General features: G+C 40.6%; 1 protein-coding gene across 4 annotated transcripts in view; it reads right to left on the bottom strand.

Annotated features, from left to right (window-relative positions):
- Positions 1–19919, bottom strand: part of LOC146464879 (low-density lipoprotein receptor-related protein 6-like) — a 62831-nt gene that overhangs the window by 41310 nt on the left and 1602 nt on the right. For all 4 annotated transcript variants that reach the window (XM_085129145.1, XM_085129144.1, XM_085129147.1 and 1 more), the window contains exons 2-6: positions 17705–18104; positions 7080–7492; positions 5760–5888; positions 1707–1907; positions 444–639 (exon numbers count right to left, since the gene is read on the bottom strand). In XM_085129145.1, coding sequence (XP_084985271.1) covers positions 444–639; positions 1707–1907; positions 5760–5888; positions 7080–7492; positions 17705–18104 — 1339 coding nt within the window. The remainder of the gene's footprint in view (positions 1–443; positions 640–1706; positions 1908–5759; positions 5889–7079; positions 7493–17704; positions 18105–19919) is intronic.

The following is a 19919-nucleotide window of genomic DNA, read 5'->3' as shown; positions in this document are numbered from 1 at the left end:
TTTATCATGGTAACCATTACAACTAACGACATGAGTCCTTTCTATCAACCCAACCATACGGTATAATTGTGCAAGATAATGAACTCGAAAGGAAAACTTGTGAAAAAACACTTCACATTATTTTGTTCCTGAACTACTTCAAAACAACAAATGGTGGCTGACTAGCTATGGCATTTTTAGCTGAGGAAAATTAAAAATCCAACAGCCCCAAGAGACCATTACCAACTACACCCTTAATCCAACAGCTTTAATTTCAATGCTCATACTTTCTAAAGGACAAAGATACAACTGTATACATACGGTGTACGTAGATTGAATCACATTCTGGTACACAGCATAGCAAACAGCACCACAGCTTAACTTTTAAACCATCTCTCTCTCCTAACTAATGCCTTTCTCATGCTTTACAGTTCAATAGCCATAACATAAAGCAGATGGCTTACCCATGAGTTGGATCCAAAGTAATTGCTCTGGGTTCATCAAGGTGATCGCTAATCAGAATTTTTCTTGATAAACCATTTAGCCTACTGACTTCAATCCGATCAGTCCCAGTGTCTGTCCAGTACAAATTGCGTGCCACCCAGTCAACCGCAACACCACCAGGATGTTTGATTTCATTGGCTACTACAACCTGCACATCTAAAAAGTGAAATACATGACAGCAATAATTAACAAATCGACGGCAGTTTTCTATGGTCTATACTCTTATAGACCATAAAATGACGTCAAAACTCAAGTGGAACCACGAGCTGCAGGCGAGTGGTTTCACTGCCAAGATTTGGACATTTTATGGCGTCATTTTATGGTCTATAAGAGTATAGACCATAGAAAAGTGCCGTCGATTTGTTTTTTACAATAACATGGAAAAAGTACGAGCGGAATTGGCTATTTTTGCGTTGAGAAAGCGCGCGCGTTACATCTGGCGCCATTTTTATTGTCTGTACTCTTATAGACGATAGCTACGAGCCAATCAGCGCGCGGGAATTTGGACAGTTATTGTAAAAATACAGATAGTGTTTGAGTGCTTGGAAGTCAACAATCACCACATCATCCTGATTCCTTTAGTCCTATAAGCGCCAATATTGACAGGCATATTCTCCCCAATGCACTCTTGATTGTATATTTCCCATGGTCCATGTACTAGTTGGGAGAATTTATTTAAAAATCTTTGGTGATCATTCCTGTATTCTTGTGAACTGACCTTTTGCACAAGCGATGATGATGTAAGGAGAGATTATTAAATGTTTGACAATACTGGGGCTTCAAGAGTTTTTATTTGATTAATGCCAACCAGGTGATATGAGTTATTGTTTGGATAATGAACACGGGATACGACTCAACAGTGATACTCATTAGTGATGCAACATTAATACTTCAAGCCCTAACATCACCACAAATACTCTCCTCACTGTTTTTTATAAATGTCTTATGGTACTCAGCGGAACCACTTTCTCTGTGATATATATTTTTTGTACTCTTATTTTGCTTTTTTGTGAGTTGTGTGGTGAAATTAACGTCAAACAAGATGACTTTAAAAGTTATCTTGAACAGTGGGTAGTGGGTAGTTGACAGAATAGCATTATTTCATCTTTGGTGATCATTTTCTGTATTCTAATAATCCATATGTTTGATCTCAAAGTCATATTGTAAGGAGAAATGAAATGCTGGTTACTATATTGGGGCCTAAAGGTTTAAAACAAGCTTACCCGTGCCATCCATTCTGGATCTCTTGATATCAGGTTTTTCATCGTCACTCCAGTAAATTAATTTATCCACTAGGTCAAAATCAATGGCAACAGCATGTTTGATACCAGAAACTGGCAAAACAACGTCAGTGAGATCGGGTGTGTCAAGTGATATGTGCCGCAGATCCTCTTCCCTCGCCAATAACAGGAAGTGAACAGGACCTGAGGTGGAAACAGAGAATTGAAGAGTTGCAGTCATGAGTTTCCATGACAATGGTGATATACAGCGCAACATAATTTGATGCACACAGTAACAAAGTTTGTATATGTAAATGTATCTATATATATAGCTGATACTAAATTAAAATTTTTTTTCAGCAATTCTTAGAAAACCTTCAACATGAAAAATAACTGGCGCAGTGTTAAAAAAGCCGATGGCCACAACCACTGGACACTGGGCTCACATGGAAAATTCTAGCAACATGCCTGGCTTTGGTGTTCTAAATAAAGATGTTGAATGTTACAAATGGGAAAGACTGCTGCAGATAATGGTCACTCTGTTAAGAGTGAGGAGGGCAGGATAAGTAGCAAAGGAACAAAATGAGTTTGAGTGAGCAACTCAGCAAAGGGGAAGACTGATTAGACAGAGATACAAGAAAAGAACAGCTCTGCCTTTAATTAGCTTGCATTGCTCCCCCAGTTTGCTTGCATCAATAGCACCATTCTACCATTATAAAAAGCGACTACAGTCAAACCTCCAGGTGCGACCATCTCTCATAAGGGACCACCTCCCATAAGCAGCCACCTATCCAAGACACGGGTTTACCTAAAACTTGGAATCCGGAATCCGGAATCCGGAATCTGGAAATTATCCGGAATCCGGAATCCGGAATCCAGAATCCGAAATCCGAAATCCGGAATAAAAAAAACAAAAATGAAAATTCGTTGACATGAAAATTTCAACGAAGGTTAAAGTCACTTGGGAAACAGTTTTTATAGCTCTTGAAAAATTATAATATCAGTCAGGAGCCCAGTGAAATTTTCAAAAGTTTGCTTAAGATTTCAATCGCTGCTTTTAAGCCTATGGTGTTAGTATTAATATTCTAAGGCAGTCCCTTTAAAGCGTGAACCTTAAAAACACACCAGAACGACACCTATCTGTGTTGATAAAATCAAATACACGGAATCCGTAAATCAGGAAAGGCTTTCTTTTCATTCTATTTTTCTTTTTCTGTGTAACTTGCCGTATGCTGATTGGCTTGTGGGTAGGGGATTTTCGTTCTTTCGGAAGAGCTAGGGGGGGGAGATGTGTACGATTGGTGGTGTTTTGACAGGTACAGTAGGCAAATTAACGCATTCACAATGGTGACGATGGAAATATACCTTTACACGTGTCATAACATTGTGACTAACGTATATTACGGCTCAACAAATTGTTTGGGCATAAGGGTGGGAATGGGGCTTAAAATTTAGACTTATTACCTATAAATCAAAATCAATAGATCTACGGCTTCCAAGGTATCTGGAATTAGAGGATATAAAATAATTTGTTATCTACATCCTGCTATTGTGATTACTAAATTATGGGAAATCGTTCAGAGGCTCCTGAAGTTTTTAATGTATTTCAAAAACCGCCATCGACATAAAACGTTTCTTTTGTACCGGCAGCTCGACACTCTTTTGTAAAAATTAAAGGTGCATAAATGAATACATGCATACATGACTGAACGTACGAATGTATGCCGGCAGGCATGACAGAACCACGAGCGAGTGAGTGAGTGAGTGAGTGAGCGAAGGAACGAAGAGAATGAATGAAGGAACGAACGAACGAACGGACGGACGGATGAGTTGATAAATGAATAAATAACTTTGCCCGCTGTCTATCTAGGGTCGGTGCCAATTCGTAGCTCTTTTTAGATGAAATCTAAGCCACCCCCCATACCGACTTGTTTCAAGACTTTTTATATTATTATGCAAAGATAGTGAGTCTTGCGAAGAGTTGATGAGTGATAAACGTAACACTGACTCTTTTCTCTAGTTACCTTTCATTGTCCCTCTATGTGCCATGGTAGTAGGAAACGTTAACGAGTAGGAAGAGGTGTGGGGGTATTTAAGAGTACGTTTGAAGATTAGGAACCTTTATTCCAAATGAGTGGCTCAACTGCAAGCAATTGAAATCTAAGGGAAACTTTTGAAAATCTCACTGGGCTCCTGACTGATATTATAATTTTCCAAAAGCTATAAAAAACTGTTTCCCAAGTGACTTTAACCTTCGTTGAAATTTTCACGTTGACGAATTTTTTTTCCGGATTCCGGATTCCATGTTTTAGGTAAACCCTCCAAAACAACAAATTTTCCCAGTCACAGCCCTATAATAATTATTGTCATCTCTCATAAACGGCCACCTCTAATAAGCGACCGCGACCAATAATTTTTCATTGTTTTTAACATCTTGTAAGTGACCACTCGACACATGGTCTGATCTCCACGTCCTCTGTATGTACTACACTACTCAGAATTTTAGAAGAACCATTAGTGAAAACCTAGCACTGCTGGTATTGGAACTAGTAAAATGGATTTATACAATAAATTCTCTTCGAATATAAGTAGATATGTCAGACCCATTCCCAGAGGAGTTCCCATCTGGTTCAACTGTTGTAAGCAACCACATCCCCTAAGCGACCACAAAATCTTGGCATTTTGGGTAGTTGCTTATGGGAGGTTCGACTGTACTAGAAATCTTAAGCCTGCATGCAACATTTAACATAGACACATGCTGCATCTTTGTTCACCACAATGTTGCAACATGTATCTGGCCTTAAACTTTGTTGGTTTGTAAGTTAAATTTCATCTTAAGAAATCTACATGTATACATCAGCAGCAAGTGCTCGATCTTGTTAGTTGAAGGACAATACCTCCTAATACAGACTGAGGTAATTTTTCATAGTTTGTGACTATATGCGAGAAAGCAGATCTTAGCAAGGGATATTGAAAACCATAAAGAAAATTGGGGATAACCACACAATTTCAGAGATAGTTAAGCAACAATAATTCTAAAAGCTTTAAACGTTTTATATTTCAACAGCCCTTGCCAAGATCTTTTCTTCTTGCAACATTTAAAAGAAATCAGTTTCTTGCACATTCACGAGATGTGCAGAATCAATGTATGCAGAGTTGCAGAAGGAGGCACCATCCTTTACAGGCGCGTAGCTAAGGTTTCGATAGGGGTGTACGTTGAGGCCCAAATCTTGCTGAGCGCCGGAGGCGCTCTTACTAGGGGGGTCCGGGGGCACGCTTGCCAGGACATTTTTGAAAATCTAGGTTTCCAGAAACCTTATTTCCTGCATTTTGAGACCCATTTTAGGCAAATCAGCAGCTTTTTAAGCTATATACATCATTTCGACGGCATAATTGTCTCAACTTAAACAAGAAAGTTCAATGTACATTCCGCGCCCTGTCAAGTTCTGATAGCTATTCGATCTGCTGATAGTTATACACCAAGCTGGTAAACTGCATCATTCTCGGGTGTAGGCCTTGGAACAAATTGACTATCTCGTCAAGATTGACAGACATATCATATTTGATATGCATTAGAGCCAGAGCGAACAGCCTACTCTCTCCCATGGTACACCTCATGTAGTTGTTCAACCTCCACATTGAGCTTATGGAATGTTCACTTTCACAAGTGAATGTTCTCAAGCGAACTTGTACGTAATTGCGCGTGAAACTCAACAAGGCTTGAACTATTAAGTTTGAAGTGAATCGCATTCAGAGAACAAAACGCATCGCAAAGCATGCTTTTCTATGGCTTTTTCGGGCGGATGCGGTTTTACCGCAAAAATGAAACGTCATTAAAATTAATCTCCAAGGGTTCTTAACAATTTTTATTTTTACTGAGGATAAGACATGAAGCCTAAAGAACGGGTTTATATCTCTATTTTTCTTTGGTTGATGTATTTCGACCTCAGGAACTTTATTTAAAAGTTTTTTTCCGACATGATTGATCTTCAAAGGGGGTTCGTTCGAACTCCTCGAACCCCCCTTCCTACGCGCCTGCTTTAAAGTTAATCTTACCTTGCTCGCACGTTCTTCCATCTGATAGAAGCCTTACACCACTTGGACATGCACATGAATGACTATAAGTGTTTAACAAACACAAATGACTGCATCCTCCATTGACAGTTGAGTTGCATGGATTTTTACCTGTAAAAGAAAGACAGATTACAAGGTCAGCAATTCCAATAAAGTTGAAGCGAGTGGGCTTAGTTTGAGGAATAATACCCTACATTTCCTAAAATTACTGTCGGTTGCATGAAAGCGTGGACACAAGACAAAACAACATGTTCCAAGAAGGTTCCGGATATGACATGTTTTGTCGCCAAACATTTGAAGTTTGACAGCCGTTAAGCAAACTGTGGCGCCAGATCAGCGGGTTCCACTCATAAGCTTATTTCATTTTTCTCAACTTGCAGGCATACTTCTTGCTCAAAAGCAGCACACTAGCCTCCAGAAAGTATTCTTAACTTCTTAATATGCTTGCAAAGAATATTTTCTTCAGCAAAAACAAATCAAGTCAACAACAGCCGCCCACTTCAAACTTCAAATGTTTGGCACCAACACATGTCATGTTTGCACCCAACTAGAACACGTTTTTCCCTCCTGTGTACACGGTTAGATGCAACTGATGGTACGAGGGTGCCATAGTTACTCACAACCAATAATTAAAATGACTCCTCTGATTTAAATGCCCCCCCCCCCCCCGCCTCTCACCCTCTCCTCACTACAAACCCTCTCCAAACAACACAGAAATCAACACCCCTGCTATTTAATAGCAAGGATTGCCACATCTCAACTTTGGGAGTCAATATAAGATACAGTACAAATTATACTACTAAAAACTTTGAGGGGGCTGATTGCGAGATATATAGTGGCCTACATGTATCCAAACATAAGATGCAAAGGAAATTAAACCAGGTTTATAATATTGATCTCAGAAAAACAAGAACACCACAATCAAAATGCACCCTACAATACACAAGTGTGGACAGGGTCTTAATGTCTTACAAAAAACAACTCTGTGGCATTCAGATAGTATAGACACGTTCCTTTTTTTAGGAGAAGGGTAAACTGGAGTACCAAGAGAAAAACCTCTCAGGACAAGGAAAATAAACAACAAATCCAACCAACATGACTCTGATCTGGGAATTGACCCCACGAAAACTGGTAGGAAGCTATTGCTCTCACCACTGTTCACATGATCCCTTCTCAATTTGAGCAAATCACTTTTTGAGAGTCAGAGTGTTTTGCAGATTAGTTAGAACTTTAGATGTAGCCTATTCAAAAAATGAATTACTTCTAATGGCACTGAGCTACACGTAACTGTACTAAACTTACCAGGTCTTGGTTGCTGCCTTTTTGGCTCAAAAGCATGAATGTCCATAGGAGAATATGAATTTATCCAAACCATTTGGCATCTCAATCCAGAATTCTTATTGCTGGAGTGTATCCCTATCGTTTTCCAATCCGTCCAATATATTCTGTTCTCGTACAATGTCAAAGCAAAAGGATGTCCTAGTGTACATTGAGCGGGAGATTTGAATATTTGCTCACGATTTGAACCATCATAATTTGCCTTAGCTATATAATACAATTTAGCATCTGTCCAGTATATTTTTCCTGCACCGTAGTCTATTGTTAGCCCATTGGGCCAACGAATTTGTTGTTGGATGATCACCGAACGATTTGAGCCGTCCATTTCAGCACGCTCTATTTTGGGTTCTTCACCCCAGTCCGTCCAAAACATGTACCTGGAAGATAAATATCAAAATAGAAATTAACCCTTTAAAACCAATGTCATCACGTCAATTCTCCTCACATATCTCCATTCACTTGTATCTCTTTTAGCACTGGTTGGGAGAATGTAAATTTATTTTATCTTTTATTTAGTGATGGCTTCCTTTTATTCTCATGGTAGGAATGTTTAATCAAGAGGTGATACTGTCAGTTGGGAAACATTGGATGCTGGTTACAACTTATGGGCTCCTCAGTAGCTTTTACTGAGGGGAGACATGCACTTAAGGATTTCATCCACGCACTTAAAAGTTAGAACGTTTTTACACAACATGACAAACAGCAACACAACGTATGTATGTATGTATGTATGTAGGTAGGTAGGTAGGTAGGTAGGTAGGTAGGTAGGTAGGTAGGTAGGTAGGTAGGTAGGTAGGTAGGTAGGTAGGTAGGTAGGTAGGTATGTATGTATGTATGTATGTATGTATGTATGTACATAAGGGGTCACAAGTTTCAAGAGTTAGCTTCAGACTTGATAACAACCTCCACAGACACTTTCAGTAAGAACAGAGACTATCGTAAGAAAGTACTGGTTGTAACAAAATGCATTGTTTGTGGCATGCCTCGCTTGGGTGTCAGAGTCAGTTTATAAGTTGCTGTCTTAGGTCTGAGCGGCCATTAAAATAAAGGGTCACAGTGCTTCTCAACGACGTCTTCTCGCTTAATGGTGTCAGGAATCTAACGAACCCTAACAAGCGAGCAAAACTCAGAATGCCGACAGATGGACAACAAGCGAGTGCAAGTGGAGGAGCGACAGACAGGATTACTCAGCTCAAACCTCCAGCTCAGTTAGACTTCGATGTGACAAACTTGGGTGACAGTTGGAAAAGATGGAAGCAAGAATTAGAGTTATACATGGATTTGGCAATGTGCGGAAAAGAGGAGGCGACGAAAGTAAAGTTATTTCTGTATCTGATCGGTAGTCAAGGGAGAGAAATTTATGATACGATGGCTTTCGAAGCTCCCGCATCGGAAAGAAGTTTATCGCAAGTGTTGGTAGCCTTCGACACGCATTGTAATCCGAAAAAGAATGAAACTGTTGAAAGGTTGAAAGGTTCAATTCTTCTCCTGAAGTCAGGAACCGGGCGAATCACAAGAAAAGTTGGTCATAGATTTGAAGCTGTTAGCGACGACCTGTAAGGGACCGATCGTTTATTACGTCCTAGGGGAGGGGGGGGGGTAATTTTTTTTAAACAAGCTCTTTTTTGGGGGGGGGGGGGTAATTTTTTACCTTTTACGAAAAATGAAGGGGGTGGGGGGTAAAATTTTAAAGGTACCAACTAAATGTATTTAGCAATCATTCTTCTCATCAATCATAGAGTTGGTAAAATCGACTAGATACTTCTCCATATCGCTACTATTCTTCAGAGCGACAAAGATCTTGCACATAATAGGTTGAGTAATGACATAGACAGGCAAACCGTGTATTTCATCAAGCAGTTTATCTCTGAAGGCTTGTTTATCTGGGCAAAAAAATTGACCAAAAGACGAATAGAGGTGGTAGACTTCTTCAAAATCTATATATCCACATCCTTGATCCACATCCATACATCAAATGCTCCTGTACTGCTCTCAAACCCTGAGCTGCTTTGACCTTCTGTATACCTTCTTTTGACGACTGAGGAATAGACTCCAGCAATAACAAAAGATCGTTATCATCAAGACATTGATAATACTTGAATTTCGCCTAACTTCTGATTGCTTCTCTTGCCAGTTCAGATTCAGAGAGCTAGCGATTTCCGCATGTAACCAAGCGTTGTGCCCAAGAGCTTTTCAACCACCAGGCAAACCATGGGGGGGGGGGGGGGGTGGGGTAAAATTTTCAAACTGTCATTGCAGTGGGGGGTAAAACCTTTGTTTGAAAGATTTTTGGGGGGATAAAATTTTCATACACTCGATTTCTTAGAAAAGCACGCCCCCCCCCCCCGCTAGGACGTAATAAACGATCGGTCCCTAACTTCGGTGATCTTAAAGATTCACTGGTGAGAGACCGGATCATTTGTGGAATCCAAGACAGACAGATTTGCGAAGAGCTGCTTAAGATCCCAGATCTTGATTTACAAAGATGCCTGAGTTATCGAAAACACGGACTAAAACTTAGGAAGAAGACGAGGTGGTAAATTCTTTGAAGGAGCAAATTAAGCGAGACAAAGTGCCGGTTAACAGGAGGCGTGACAATTCGCACAACAAAAGGTGCGAAACTCCCGAGCAGGACGCGAAAGATTTCAGCCGTAAAGAAAGACAAAGATGCAAATTCTCATGAATTCTGTGACGGGAAACATCGAGCTGCCAAGAAAAATTGCCCAGCGTTCGGAAAGAGTTGCTCGTTTTGTGGAAGAATGAATCATTTCGCATCACAATGCTTTACTAAAACGAAAGTGAATCTCGTGGAATCAAAGAGTGAAAGCGAAGTCGATGATTATTGCCTCACGCTCAGCTCGGTGGATGAAAGTGAAGTAATTAGCGTCCATGTAGCAAGCGATCAGGAATATTCTAAAAAGTTGTTTGCTACAATTAACGTTGGAAACACGACGGTCAAGTTTCAACTGGATAGTGGCGCGACGTGCAACTTGATTTCCTCTAAGTTTCTTGAAACTGAGTATAAACTGACTCCCACGCGAAAATTGCTCACTATGTACAAAAACACAATCATGAAACCTCTTGAAACATACACTGTAGCAGTATCTAACCCTTAGAATTCCAAAATGTATCAGGTGGAATTTGTTGTTGTAGACGATGACCAGTTGACACCGATTCTGGTTGGGAAACCCAACGATCCAGAGGACGGATTTGATCAGGGTGCAACACCAAAATGTTATGGCTGTCAATACTGAGGTTCAGTCCGGAAGTCAATCCCCCTGTCAAAGGAAGAAGTCTTAACGAAGTACCCCAATGTGTTTCAAGGTACTGGAAAGTTGCAGGGCCAGTACAAGCTTGAAATTGAAGAGGATGCTAAGCCAGTGATTCATTCTCCTAGAAGAGTACCTGTCGCGCTCAAGGAGAAGCTGAAACATGAGTTGGAACGGTTGCAGAGCATTGGGATCATAGAAAGAGTAACAAAGCCTACCCCCTGGGTGTCGAGCCTCGTTGTCGTGCAGAACCCTAATGAATAAATTCGGGTCTGTCTGGATCCTAAGGACCTCAACAAAGTTCTGAGGAGGAGCCACTATCCAACGCCGACAGTTCATGATATTCTTCCAGCGCTATTCTGAGTTAAAGTGTTCTCCACTGTAGACACAAAGAACGGTTTCTGGCATGTTGAACTTGACGATGACAGTTCGCGCTTATCGACATTCAATTCACCCTTTGGGAGATTTTGTTGGCGTCGCCTGCCCTTTGGTCTGTGTTCGGCCCCAGAGGAGTTTCAGCAAAGGCTAAACCACGCAATTGAAGGCCTGAAGGGTGTATTAACCATTCATGATGACATCTTGGTTTTTGGAGAAGGCTCCACAGATGAAGAAGCGTTGGCAGATCATGACAACAACTTCTACTCCTTAATGCATCGGTGCCGGGAAAAGCACATTAAATCGGGATAAGGTGAAACTGCGACGCAAAGAAGTCACATTTATGGATCATGTGATCTCAGAGGAGGGTCGTCGAGCAGATCCCGACAAAATCAAGGCAGTGTTGGAAATGCCCACCCCGACTGATGTGGCCAGTGTACCAAGGTTTATTGGATTCACGAATTACTTAAGCAAGTTCTTGCCTCGACTCAGTGATGCATTGGAGCCACTCCGTAAGCTCACTCTATCAGATGTAGAATGGTTTTGGTCTGACGTACATGACGATGCTGTCGGACAAGTGAAGCTGCTGGTTTCAAATGCGCCTGTCTTCAAGTATTTTGACTCGACAGAGAGCCTCACCTTACAGTGCGATGCAGCAGATAAAGGTCTGGGAGCAGTCCTGCTTCAGAGGGGCCAGCCTATTACCTATGCGAGCCGAGCGCTAACCGACGCGGAGACGCGTTACGCCCAAATTGAAAAAGAGCTTTTGGCTGTTGTTTGTGGCCTGTAAAAGTTCCACACTTACACCTATGCTAGAGAAGTGACTGTGGAGTCAGACCACAAACCTCTGGAAGTTATTTTCAAGAAGCCGTTGCATCGAGCGCCGAAGAGGCTTCAGCGCAAGCTCATGCGAACTCAGATGTATAATATCAACCTTGGCTATAGAAAGGGATCCACAATGCATCTGGCCGACACCCTCAGTCGCGCTTATTTACCCTACGATGGGAGCCAGGAGGTCGCTTCAGAGATTGAGAGCGTTAATATGACACAGTACGTCCGTCTGAAACCAAGTACTCTTCAAGAAATTAAAGTCCGTTTGCAGGAGGATGACAGCTTTCAAGAGCTGATTAGAGTCATCGAGGCTGGCTGGCCAGAAACCAAAGGGGTGCTGTGGCATCTGGTACTGCCCTTCTTTGACATTCGTGATGAGCTGAGCGTCTACGATGGCGTGGTTATTAGAGGAGAAAGAGTAGTGGTCCCTATGTCGCTGCGTCGAGACACGCTACGTCGTCTCCATTATGCTCAAAGTGGGGTTGTGAGCATCCTGTCGCAGGCTAGAGAAAGCATATATACTGGCCGGGAATGTGCAGTGAAATCAAGCAGTTTATTGAAAGGTGTGAAGTATGCAGGGCGTTTGACCGGAAGCAGCCAAAGGAGACACTCATTCCTCATGAAGTTCCCGACCGGCCATGGGCGAAAGTCGAGTTGACTTCTTTACTTACAGGGGTCGAAACTATCTCATTTGTGTTGATTATTACTCTTCCTTCCGGGAAATCGATCCCCTTCAGGAACAGTAATATAGAAGTTGAAATCGCAGTTTGCAAGGCATGGAATCCCGGAGACGAGTGTATCAGACAATGGCCCTCAGTTCGCCTCAGTCGAATTTAAGAAATTCAGTCGCCAGTGGAACTTTGAGCTTGTAACGAGTTCTCCAACGTATCCGCAAAGCAATAGAAAGGTTGAAGCTGCCGTTAACTCAGCTAAAAATGTCATGAGGAAGTCAAGGAAAGCCGGAACAAACCCATATCTTGCACTCCTCGAGTACAGGAACACCCTAAGCCAGGGACTGGGCACTAGTCCAGTGAAGCGTTTGATGAGCAGACGGACGAGAGCACAACTACCCTTCGTTCCTCAGATTCTCAGGCCAGTTGTTCAACCCGGGACTTATCAGAAGCTTCTCGCTTACAAGAAACGACAAGTCCTTGCTTACAACAGGTCAGCCAGGGATGTGGAAGCGCTTAGAAGTGGAGATACTGTGCGATTCATGCCGCCTGAAAAGTCGACTAAAGAAGCTGTGAAGGCAAAGGTTGAGAGATGTGTTGGACCTCGGTCCTACGAGGTGGTTACCGAGGATGGGGCCAGATGTCGTCGCAATCCGCGTCACCTGACGAAACAAAGGAGCCCTGCGAGGGTCCTAAACCTAGTTCAGTGGCTGAAGAAGGCGCTAAGCAACCGAGTCAGCAGTTAATGTCCTTTCCTGGACGGGGACAGACAAGTAATGAGCCTGCCGCGCCGTGTATCCAGACAGATGCCCTCAGTAGTCAAGCTGACTCAACCAATGAGCCTGTTTTGCCATCTGGGAATGCGGAGCCTGTTGCTTTACCTGTGCAAGGCGCGACGACACGTTCGGGCAGAGTAGTCAGAACGCCGGGTTATCTGAAGGACTATGTATAATAACTCGATGGAACTTTATCTTAAGGATTGTGTGACGTCACTCGTTGGAACTTTATTTCTAAAATCTCAAACGTTGACAGAAGTTTAACTAGTTGGCGTTGTTCGTTTTTTTTTAATATGCCAAAATTCAAAAGTCAGAAAACCAAACAGGGGCTGGGTCACAGTATTTTGGGTCATTGCGTGCATTTTCATTACTAGTTACAAGTTCTGACCATGAAAACGGCCATGCAAAATTCATTTAATGAAGAAATCACAGCCACAAAACAAATAAAGGCTATTTCTAAACATCATAAATGTAGATCATGCTTTCACACAGATTGACCTAAACTTAAAAAAATGTTGGCCCAGCATTTTTCAAGTTTACGTAAATGCAACCTCTTTTAATATTGTTTACGTTTCCCCATCCACGTTCTTTTTTAGCTTTCTCGTCATTCTCTGGTGTTTTTCCAAAGCTTTAAGCAGTCCGCATTTTGAGGATTTTGTGCAATTCTAAGACCAGTTTGAATGTGTTAAAATTCCCCAAAATTCCATGACCTAGGTTTTCCTCAAGGAAAGATACATTGTACGTTTAGGTATTTTAAGCTTGACACTAAGAAGGTTGAACAAATCCTTAGAGCTGTGAAATGAAATTTCCTCATTCACGGATCGAGTGCTAAATACAGTACAGCCATCAGAAAATGAACCATTTTATAACCTTTGTTACCAGACAAATTTACACTTCATATCATACAACAACAAGTTCACGAACAAAAGCAAACCCCATTTTGTCCAAATGTAAAAGACGAGACAGTGCAGATTGTAAAAAAGAACAATCAGCTTAATCCAAAAGTCAGGTCACTGGGGGCAGACAAACATAGCTTTAGCTAGTGTTTCCTTTTTCCTTCCTCCAGTAGAGAATATCCACCACACACTAGTCAATTTTCCTTTAATGGATTACAAGACCAAATTGTAACATCATCTAAGAGAAAAAAAAAAAACATTTTCCCAACACAAGCTTGGTCAAATCTCTTAAGAGGATAATGGTCTTAATAATTTCATAAGCTGTTTAGCTTTTTCCATCCTTAATGGTGTGCACAATAATCTATTTCTACTGACTTTCCGCGTACTTTTCCGCCAGTTGGCGCACCAAACGACGAGAGATATTTCACGAAACATAGGTTAACAGTGGAATCAATGATTGAGCATTTAAATTTACTTAAGGTTACCCGATTCCTTCAGAGGTGTCTCGCGTTGAAGCGTTGTAGCGCGTCCAGTTTAAACTGTACATACCTAAACCCCTATATCAAATTAAAGCTTATAGAGCTGACTATCAAACCATATCAAGAATTTTGAAAAAAAATAAATTGTCGAATTTTTCATGACCTCTAATTGCGAGCGTCCGAATCACCTTTTTAAAGCTACCAGTCGAAGTGAATTTTGTTTTTTGCTAATTTAATTTGCTCCTCAGTTTTCGGACCTAAAGCGCTAAAAAACGTGTCTGCGATTTGCCATATTCAATCGCAGTGAAAAGTTATAGAGCATTTTCGAAATAGAATAAAAAAATGCGGAGTAATTGTACAAAAATCGCTCTCGGAGAAAAAATATTTCGAAAGAAAAAATTTGCAGACACGTTTTTGTTGTGTATATGTTAAACTAGCTACTGTCCAAATTTGAAGGCAAACGAACAAATTCCTTTTGAGTTTTAGCTCTTTGAAGTGGCTCCTCCAAGTGAAAAAAATTTATTCGAGAAAACAGCGCTAAAAATTTGGCAATTCATTTTATTTCAAAATTCTTGGTTTAGTTGGATAGCCATCTCTATAAGCTTTAATTTTATATAAGGGTTCAGGTATCTGCAGTTTAAATCGGACGCGCTACATCGCTTGGACGCGAGACACCTCTGAAGACACCTCTGAAGGTACCGGGTAACCTTAAACAAGCATTAAAGCCTCCTTGAGTAAGTAGAGCCAATACTGAGTACAAAAACAAAGAACCAACAAATGCCTTGAACAAAAGGGGCTGGAAAACTACACAGACAAAGTTTAACCTACTCAAGGCAAAAATATAGACCATTAAACTTTGCTATTACAAAGCCTTTTGTAAAGAATATATCAAAAATGTGGCAGAGTGATAACTTAATAAAGCTTACATTTCACTTGAAAATAAATCCCTTTCAGCTAGTGACAATTTTAAATGATTAACAACCTCTAAAAATAGGAAAATCACGGCCACAAGAATGTTAGTCTTGGTTTAATGGGTTTGAAAACAATACACAACTCACAAGAAGGGTAAGTGCCAATCATTTTTAAAAAATACCAAATAATGTACTGCTCATCCACAGTAATTTACAAGGCCAAATTTGCACTGTTATAATAGACAGTGTAAATAAATCCTCAGAAACGATAGAGAATGAAGAAAACATTGATTGGGTTCTGATTAGAGAAAAGGTCAAATGAAAATGTTAGGCAGCGCTGTTGTTTTGGGCCATTAACAAGGCCTTCTCTATATGCGACCTTAGATTGCTTATGAATGGATATTGCACGGAGATCGAACCATCTTCAACGAAAAAGAGCCCATTTGCTTGTGCTAAGGATTTCCACGGTCTGCAGTCAAATAATTAGCAAGACAGAGCAGAAAATACTTTGGTTTAGAGCACAATAAACTTTCAAGAGCTCTAATTAATCCTCTGAGATTTCATCCAAGACCAATTTTTTTTACTACAAGCACTGTCTCTGGTGACAAACAATCATGACATTTACCTCTTAGGAGGGAAACAACACCACAAAACAAGATTCAATCTCGCATGGTCCCAGTCCATACTTAACAACAAAATGACCCTTTACTCAGTAGAAATTGACTGGGGGTTATTAAAGCTGGAGCTTGCATAAGCTGGACTTCAGAAATGGTATTGAATTTTAATGCCTGCAATACGTTCCTTTTGGCATTTTCAGGGCTAAGCATATTTCCTCCGTCCAAGAGCCAACGAGAATGCAACGCTGACAGCGGGTCGATGGCTAAAAATAGGCTGAGGAAAATGCTGATGGATCAATGTTTGTGCACTGTAGCTCGAAGCTTAATGTATTTTTAATTGTGGATATTTAACAATTATTCCATGAGCGCGCGTTGGATATGAGATGGTAAATAGCCAACGAGGCGCGAAGCGCCGAGTTGGCTATAACTAATCTCATATCCAACAAGCGCGAATGGAATAATTGTTTTATTAAATTCTCCGCGTTTGGACATTTCTGTTGAAGTTTACTGAATTCTTATGTTTTAAGAAAAAAATTCCTTTCAAATTTAAACGACCGGATGTTGAGGCAACCTCCGACCAAAGCGCGCAAAACCAATGATCACATGACACGCGCAGTGCTTTGCAAACGGAGTTGAATGAAAAATTGAAAGCGAAGAAAATCGGTCACAGTCGGACATCTAAAATTCAAGAAACGTTTAAATGTACGAATTATAACCTTTCTGAGACTAGCATTCAAGTGATTTTGAAGTTCCAGCTCATCGAGAAGCGTAATAGTTGTGCACATTTGAGCAAATGTTCTGCTGTGTGGTGCCGAGCGAAGGAAGAGATCAGGGCAAGGACGGCTTTTTTCGTGCTGAACTGAATTCCTCGCGGACGATTTTTAAAACACTTCAGGCAAGTCCAAGTGTACGAGGTACAACCTCACTGAGACAAGCATTCAGTGCAAGTTTTTAAACTTCAAGCTTATTTGAGAAGCGTAAGAGCTGTGCACATTGGTGCAAATGTTTTGCTGAGTGGTGCCGAGCGACGGAAACGAACATTATGGCCGCCGCTCGTACGGATTTCATAGATAAACCATCTGAAGTCCTCGTAAATTCGTTAAAACATAAACGAATGCATGAAGCTCTTCCTAAGAAATTTCTTCGATTGGCTTTAACCTCTTACCGCCAGGATTTGCAAGCCATCCGGTTGTTATTGTTGTAGTTATGTGATCTAAAAAGTCGTAAAATCTTGCAATTTTGAAGATTTTAAAGGAAACTTCAGAGATACGTACCATTAAATAGTGTCATACCGAACTTTGTGGCTTTTATTGTTGTCATATTTGGATGGCATAGTTTGGTATTTCTTTCTTTTCCTTTTTTTTTCTACATTTTTCCGAAGAAACTTTTGCTTCCCGCCGAAAAAAAATTTAGCTTAGCGACACCTAGGGCTTTAATTTCGTTTTTCATATAAGGTCAAACTACGGTATATGAGCTGATAACCGGGATTTAGTGAACCAATCAGAACGCTAGAAGTGCAATATCCGAGGCTGAGAATTTAATAAAGTCCATTAGTCTTTCCTCGAGCTGAACTTATCCCTTAAAAGCGCAAAGCCGTTTGAAAATGCGCGACTTATGGTGAAGAAATTTACGAAAGCCCCCCAAATAACTACGATCAATGTGCAAGGCCATCTGACTACCAGAAATCGCAGAAAATGTTAGCAAAAGCAAATCAACCAAATTCAATGCATTTAGTTTAGCAATAAAAAAATTAGTCACACTTACCCCGATAACGGGTCGACAGCAATCGCCCTGGGAAGACCCAAGTTTCTCCAAAACAGAACTTTCCGATTAGATCCATCTAAATTCGCCACTTCTATCCTATTCGCTTCCCTGTCGGTCCAATACAATTTCCTCGCTACCCAATCTACAGCGACTCCTCCGGGTTTCTTCAAACCCACCGAAATCACATCCTCCACTTTTCTTTTATGTCCTGTAAGGCGAATTCGCTTGATTTTCTCCAAGATAACATCAGTCCAGAATACATAACCTTCTGCATAGTAGAAATCTACAGCAATAGCATCGTCCAAACCATCGACCACTATAGTTTCATTCTGGTTCCTTTGATTCTTCTGAACGATCCTAATGTCCTTTCGATTGGCATACAAAAGCTTCGGAGAATACTCTGTGGACAAGAAAAAAAGGGGAAAAACGAAACTGGATTAGACATAGTGTTGGTATAAAAGAAGAATAGAATCAAAAATACCAAATGCATTGTAGATCAAACGAGGAATCGGTTCTTTCCGTGGTAAATGAAATGGAACGGTCCTTTCCAAAGGAAACCGCTTATTTCTTCATGGAATTCCATTGGAATGGATACCATTTCTAAGTTAAATATTCAGATAATTTTTACTTCTCACGCGTTTTCGCCGTTTTGAATCGTGTCACTGACGGTGTCCGTCTCACTAGCCGAACAATTGGTGAGTATCATCCGAAGATTGAAGACTTCGCAAACACTGCTTACCTCGCGACTTCTAGAAACAACTTGGAGCTCCGAGCCATCTTCGTTCTCAGTTAGCAGCTTAAAAATTCGTCTAAACAGTTTGGCAAGTTATTTGTAAGTAAAGTTCACTCTGAGGCTGAACGTTTTTAGATGTTTTGGCAATTTGATCCTGGAATGTTCTTCAGATGTTCCAAGTTACCTTCTATAGTATTTCAATAAATCCGTTATGCCGATGGGCAATATGGATTGTGTTTTGCATGTATTATTTAATCCGTTTTTATACTGTTCAGTGAAAAAAACATTGGTCAAAATAGTATGTTCTTAAATTTTAGTTAAGACGCAGCTGACAGTTAAAATTTTGGCCAAATTCTCAGTATGCTATAAAAGACAGTCAATCCCATCCTGATCCTCTTAAATTTGCCATTGCAACAGCCAGCTTTTTCCTTTAAATGGAAAGCACTCAGTATCCGGCTCACTGAAATTAGCTATAGAAAGTCCCCAGACTCTATGCTCTGCGAATTCGTTCTTCTTTGGTCTTCTTTCTTCGTCTGAAATCATCGCTTTTTGTTTTGACTACGTAAGTACAAAAACAGTTAATGCGCTCATCGGTTTCTGTTTTGTATTTATTTATTTAATGAATTATTCACTGAGGATATTATACAATGGAAGTGCAATAAAAATACACTAAAAATACAGGTTGTGACGGGGGAAAGAAACAGAACTTGCGTTCCTTGCAATCTGACCCCCTACTACTACAAGAAAAAGCTACAATCGTAAGTAAATAACAATCTCTGAAAATAAAAGATAATGTTGCAAGCACCATGCACTCTACTTCGCAGGACTATAAAATAAAATGGTGAAGCTGTAATTCCATTTTTCAGTGCGAGTCACGTTCCTCGCGGGAGACAGTTTCGCGCGCGATGGCGTGATCTCCATTGCATCGCGGGAATAAGGGGCCCCTTGAGGCCTTGAAGCAACAGGTACAGCTTCTACGCGCGTGTCTTGGCTTTCTGGTTCAAGGCCAGCCCAAATATACTTAAAAAGATCCTTCTGACTCTGATACTGTACAATCAATGTCTGGCAAATGTTGCGAACAATGCGGCATCCTTTATGCCTACGGAGTCGCACATGTAAAACAGTTTCCCACCACTGACCCAGCGCCAACTGTACTGGCCGGGTAATTAATTTAAATAAATTGTGTCATCTGGCGAATTCAAGAAACACGCAATATGTTAATCACACAAGACATAGCCTGTTTACACAGAGGTGCTATTTTCATTCAATTCAGTCCAGCAGAGCATGACAATAAACCTATAATAATCATAAAAACTAACAAAATATAAACATACTCAATCACAAAAGAAATTCTAAGAATTGCACGGTACGCAATTTTCGCAGTCATTGGTAGAAATAAGCGCGGTTAGATTTTGTTTCCTAATCAACTTCTTAAAAACATCTAAAGATTGCTGTTCCCTCACTTTAGCATCGAATTTGAAA

The sequence above is a fragment of the Pavona decussata genome, unplaced genomic scaffold (genome assembly GCF_977016875.1).
Source record: "Pavona decussata unplaced genomic scaffold, jaPavDecu1.1 SCAFFOLD_161, whole genome shotgun sequence".
NCBI lineage: Eukaryota > Metazoa > Cnidaria > Anthozoa > Scleractinia > Agariciidae > Pavona > Pavona decussata.
This window is presented reverse-complemented; position numbering and strand designations above follow the sequence as displayed.